The 6,000-nt window shown below is 41.8% G+C and overlaps 1 protein-coding gene across 3 annotated transcripts in view; it reads left to right on the forward strand.

Moving 5' to 3' along the window:
* The window catches only part of stat5a (signal transducer and activator of transcription 5a), a 64,010-nt gene extending 58,954 nt beyond the window's left edge, over nt 1–5,056 (forward strand). For 2 of the 3 annotated variants that reach the window (XM_034894772.1, XM_034894771.1), the window contains 6 exons: nt 259–353; nt 633–775; nt 1,721–1,876; nt 2,019–2,070; nt 2,550–2,660; nt 2,817–5,056. In XM_034894772.1, the coding sequence (XP_034750663.1) occupies nt 259–353; nt 633–775; nt 1,721–1,876; nt 2,019–2,070; nt 2,550–2,660; nt 2,817–2,940 (681 nt within the window). In that variant the 3' untranslated portion in view covers nt 2,941–5,056. Of the gene's footprint in view, nt 1–258; nt 354–632; nt 776–1,720; nt 1,877–2,018; nt 2,071–2,549; nt 2,661–2,773 lie in introns of all 3 variants that reach the window. The other variant, XM_034894773.1, reaches the window with a different exon arrangement.
* The last annotated feature ends 944 nt before the right edge of the window (nt 5,057–6,000 follow it).

The following is a 6,000-nucleotide window of genomic DNA, read 5'->3' on the forward strand; positions in this document are numbered from 1 at the left end:
GTCTCATTAGATTACAGGAACATCAAGTTTCAGCCGCTTCACAGACTGGTGTATAAGCTACACACATACACACAGTTTCTCTCGCTCTTCTTGTTTCCTCACACACAATAGCTGCACACATGAGAACATATGCACATATACTGTATATATATAGTACAGGCCATGGGTTGGTTGTACATGGGTGAAAGTGAAAACATTTTAAACCATATACTATGTTCATTAAAAAAAAATGTTTTTCCCCAAACCTTTTGCTTGCAGGAAAGCTTGCCAGGGAGAAACTTTACATTTTGGCAGTGGTTTGATGGAGTAATGGAACTCACAAAAAAGCATCTCAAACCACACTGGAATGACGGGTAAGGGAACTGCAGAAGTCAGGTTTTAAATTTTGGCTGTAACATGTGGCAGAACAGAAACAAAAAAACACTACCTACACGGTATTTATTTGCAATTTGGACTGCACATTCTGTGAAAGTAAATGTTTTTCTGTCACTATGTTGTCACTCTTTACAACTCAGGCAATGGTTTACAGTACACTCCTGATTCTCCCTTGGGAGCTGGACTTGCTCTTGCCAATAAACTAGGATTGACCGTTTTAATGTCTTTGTTTTTCTCAATATCTCTCTCTTTTTTAGAGCCATATTGGGTTTTGTGAACAAGCAGCAGGCTCAGGACATGCTCATGTCCAAACCCAACGGTACTTTCCTCCTGCGTTTTAGTGACTCTGAGATTGGAGGAATTACAATTGCCTGGGTGGCAGAAAATCCTAACAAAGCAGGTAAGACATGTGCACGTGTTACTGTCATGATACAGTTAGTAGCATTAACATGTTTTGATATTAGGTCTAGGAGATGTAATCACTGTTGCTAAGCCTTGTTGATGTACCACCTACTGAACAGCTACAACATGCCCGAAAGACATAATTGCCAATATTAAAGCTTTAGTGCGTGACTTTTTGCTATTAATGAACGTCTGGTACGTGTCATATGTCACATGAACGTGAGGTTATGTTCAGTAGATTGTGGCAGTGACTTTCCCCCACAGAAATTTGAGAGAAGATAATTAAGAGTCCACCATGTTTTTCAATCCTCCGTGTCCTCCTTGGCTACTAGCAGCTGCGTGTGTGTGGGGGGGATTGACCACGTTTCGTGGTTAATCCACTTGTTCACCTGCAATATCTTTACCGACTGGGAGGTTGGCGCTGGGCCTGGCGTCCTCGTGCCAGTTATCGTGCACTGATCTCACCGTTTCAGTTCATTGAGGTTGACAAATAGACTGAAACTAAACAAACCCTCAGGCGGGCTCATGTTCGGTAAGACATGCCTTCTTGAAGCTTGGCAACCAATCAAAAATGACAAATGACAACCTGTGTGACCGTGATAGTTAACAACCCCAAGTTTGAGATGATTTTTGCAACTTTTAAAAATCGGCATGAACCATGTTCAGAATAAGCCATATACATGTTAAGGCTCCTGACATCTATCACAATTCAATGTTGTGTTCACTACTAAATAAATCTGTTATTGCAAGTTTAATTTGGCCAGTTGGAGCTTTTGAGTTAGATGGCACTTTGATAATATAGAAATTTCTGCCAGTGTTGTAGTTTTTAGCAACAGTATTTTAGATGTATCTGTAAAAATACTGAAATTGAAATGTTCTGAAGGAATGCTGATTATATCGGTGTTATTGCTGATACTGTGGTGTGGGTGCTGTGTTTCTCCAGGTGAGAGAATGGTTTGGAACCTCATGCCCTACACAACCAAAGACTTCTCCATTCGCTCTCTGGCTGATCGCATCAGCGATCTCAATCACCTCCTGTTCCTCTACCCCGACAGACCCAAGGATGAAGTTTTCTCCAAATATTATACCCCACCACTCTGTAAGGAACCTTCTATTTGCACAGGCTGCTGTTAGTTCCAAAATTTAATATCACAGCTTCAAAGCCTTTATAGTGAACAGATGTATTGATTGCTGTATAGCGACTGTACTGAGCGCTCTCCCTGTTCTTGTTTGTTTTAAAGCCAAAGCAGTGGATGGCTACGTGAAACCGCAAATCAAACAAGTGGTGCCCGAGTAAGTATCACCCTTCCTGTTTGCCTTTCCTCATGTTCTTCCATTCCTGCCCATCTCTCCTTTACTTCTTCCCTGCCGTCCAACCACCAGTTTTTCCTCTGTGGCAACATTTAGAGTTAATCACTAAATATTGGACCCTGAATTCAGATCAGCTATTAGTTAGCTGTTACAGTTAGAGGAGGCCAATTAGGGATGGCCAGGGTTCCTGAGTGAGCTTGTCTTCCATTCATCATTAGAGTTAGGCTTGTTAGTTAGCAAGCCCCACTCTCTGCCTGTCTCCACGGTTGGTTCTCCTGCGGTACAGAGAATGGCCATAATGATTCAGCGAGGCCTGGAAAACACGCTGAGGGTAGTTGCTTAGGCAACTGCTGAACATAGACTTATAGGCTTTTATCTTGTGTGTGTGTTTGTGCGTGCGTGTGTGTGTGTGTGTGTGTGTGTGCGCGCTCGCTTGTGCGTATGTGTGTGCGTGTGTATAGGTTTACTACAGCCAATCCAGACCCAGCAAGTGGAAATCCTACCTATATGGATCACGGCGCCTCCCCAGCACCTGTCAGTCACCCTCACACCTATGGCATATACCCACCTATGTGAGTCAACAAGTCCTTTGAACATTATGAGCGTCTCTGTGTGAGTGTGAATTTTCTGAGAGTAAAGAGTGTCTTGTTGCTCCTGCTGGATTATATTGGTGATGTGCTGCCAGCTTGTCTGAGTGTGGTTTGGCTCCACTCTGTGTCCTGTGGCAGGAGTGACTCTATGTTGGACGCAGACGGAGAGTTCGACCTGGACGACACCATGGATGTGGCGAGGCATGTAGAGGAGCTCCTTCGGCGGCCCGTAGAGAGCCAGTGGGGTGGCCAACAGTCCTGACCCTTGACCTTTTAACCTGTGATAACACCAAACAAAACCTGCCTCCCAACTTGCCCCCACTTGCATTGACATTTCTCATGGTTTAATTCCATTCATTTCTCATTTCTTTTTTCAGATAGCTATATGTGAAATGTTAATATTGGTTGTGATTTTCTTTTTCTGTTCTACATGAGAGCATGCATGTCAGTGACTTCTCCTAGTTTTATTTGTGTCCATAAGTGTTTGTAAAACAGACTTGGTATAAAGCAAAACCTACAATGTTACAATATTGTGAAAAAGAAAAGATAATGTTTATTCACATGCGTGGATGCATTTCTTATTGATTTTGAACAGATTTTAAAAAAAGAAAAAGAAAAATGCTACTGTATGAAGTCATTTTAACAGTTACATGTTTCATTTTATTTTCTGCTTTGTAAATGGATTATATGTATTTTGATAGTGACATTGAAATTGCCCTTTGACAACAACAAAAAACTTTAATGAAGAGTTTTGCTTTTGCTCTTAACAACATAATCGGAGTCATTGCTCTGCAGAGTTACAGTCAATCTTTTTGAATCCATATACACTAACCTAAGGCAGAGCGACTCTCTTTGCTCGGTGCAACTGACAGCACACACATCAGCACGCAGAACACGCACGCAAGCGTACAATGTATTTGTTCTGATTTGTTCACCAGCTGAAACCCAGAAGGCGCCGGGGGGGGGGTTACATGCACCTCCCTTGCTCTCACAAGGCTATTTGTCTTCTGTTTGTATCTTAAAATGCAAATCTAAGCATTAACCCAGCGTTGCCTGCTTGTCCTCTCAGGTCCCTCTGCTCCCCTCATCAATGCTACCTCGCCTTATTCTACTGACAGTCGTTGTTGTTTCTGCACCACATTCACCACACCAATAGGTACGTCCATTAGGTGTCCTTCTTGCGATTTGTGTTTATATGTGAGAAGGAGATCTCCTTGTTGTCCGGCTGTTGCTTGAAGCTTGAAGCCACTCACCTGATGAAGTCTAGAGGCATGAAGTGTCACTCGTCTGATCGGGTATTCCTGAGTATTTGGCTCCTTTCGGACTTTTCTGCCCATCCGTCCACTTGTCCCCATACCTGTATCACGTCACTGTGACAGTACGGGCGTTTGCAAATCTCTGTGTGAAAATATGAAGTACCAGCATCTGAAGTTGCAAGGCATCTAGTAAATAGATAGATGCAGGCTTTTAATCTTGCACAGACTCACCAGCCGCTGGGTCACATATAGAACTCAAGGATGTAGTGTCATGTCAGTTTCTTTGTATGGATTTTGTTTCAAGATTAACTTTCATTGTGTGTCCCCTTTTTGCTACACATAAAAGATAACTAAAAGAAAAGGTTAAGACTATTACCCCACTCCCTCCTCCGACATACAAACACACATAATTCTGATTGTGTTTGATAGAAAATATGTCAACAGCCTTTCAGCTCAGGAATGAATTGCTTTGCTTAGCTGATGTATAAGCCAAGTAGAAAAGGATCAATGTATACAGAATATATGAATTTATTTTCTCTATCATAACTCTATTTTATTATTGTTTCTCTGGCACTCCCCCTGTTGAATGTAACCCCCTTTGCATGACCCTGTTGAGGATAGAAGTACTAATGCTTCCTCAGTCTGAGCAAGTTTTAAGTCTCGTTTCACCAGAAGTATCAGTTGAAAAAGGACACAGAGCAACTGGAATTCAGGGAAGAATTAATGATGTACTTTTGTGTTTGTCAAACAGACATTACAGTATTAAAGATATTCCCTTGTCTATCTTTCATCTCTTCCTCAGACATTTTTTTTGTATGTTGCTTTTCTCTTTCCCGTTTTTATAATCTCAAGCTACATCTGCAGTCTTGTGATGTATCCTTCATTACAATTTTTCTCATCCTTTTTAAAGCTTTGTTCCACTGTAGCGTGTGTATTATTTGATGATGTAGATGGCGCTGTGTGCTGTTCAATGTATATGTACCATGTTTGTGGTTTGGGTTTATCACAAGAGAATGCTGTTGAGTTAAGGAATAGGAAAATAAAGTTTTATAAATAATTTTAATTCAACCTGTAGAAGTACAGAAGCTTTTAATGTCACTACAAAATAAATGCTATTTTTTTTTAACGTGTGTAGTCAACACCATTTAATCCCCAAGCAGCAGTGTGGCACTCGAGAAGCTCACCTGGATTCAACAGGAGTGTGCAGGGACAAAGTATTTTATGTAACTGCATCATATAAACAATATAAGGAAACCATTTTCTGTCAAAAGAGTTACTGTGCAATGGTGCATTAATAATACAGTCCAACATGTGAAGTGGGTTTCTTATCAGTCCGAGACAAAGGGGTTTCATGTTTAAATATATAACAAACTATATCACTTACCAATACGCTACAGTATGAGACTTTTTGTCTGAGAAACTTGTCTTTGGGCCAAAGGAATGTATTTCAAATGAGAAAGTCCCTCATTTTTCAGAGAAACCCTTCATCCTATCCTTTGAAGAAACCACAATCATACACCATAATTATAGTTATTATGAAATAATATAATATGTTTAACATAAAGGAACATACCATCAGACTTTTCCTCACTGCAGACTTGTTTTCCATTGTTTAGATTTTTAGATGTTGATCCATCCATCCATCTTCATCCGCTTATCCGGTATCGAGTAGCGGGGGCAGCAGCTCCAGCAGGGGACCCCAAACTTCCCTTTCCCAAGCAACATTAACAAGCTCCGACTGGGGTATCCCGAGACGTTCCCTGGCCAAATTGGAGATACAATTTCTCCACCTAGTCCTGGGCCTTCCCCTAGGCCTCCTCCCAGCTGGAAGTGCCTAGAACACCTCCTTAGGGAGGCGCCCAGGAGGCATCCTTACCAGATGCCTGAACCCCCTCAACAGGCTCCTTTCAATGCAAAGAAGCAGTGGCTCTAAACCGAGCTCCTCTCGGATGACTGTGCTTCTCACCCTATCTTTAAGGGAGACGCCGGCCACCTTCCTGAGGAAACCCATTTCGGCCTCTTGTACCCTGGATCTTAGTCTTTTGGTCATGACCCAGCCTTCATGA

This window comes from Etheostoma cragini, chromosome 15 (assembly GCF_013103735.1).
Source record: "Etheostoma cragini isolate CJK2018 chromosome 15, CSU_Ecrag_1.0, whole genome shotgun sequence".
Lineage (NCBI taxonomy): Eukaryota > Metazoa > Chordata > Actinopteri > Perciformes > Percidae > Etheostoma > Etheostoma cragini.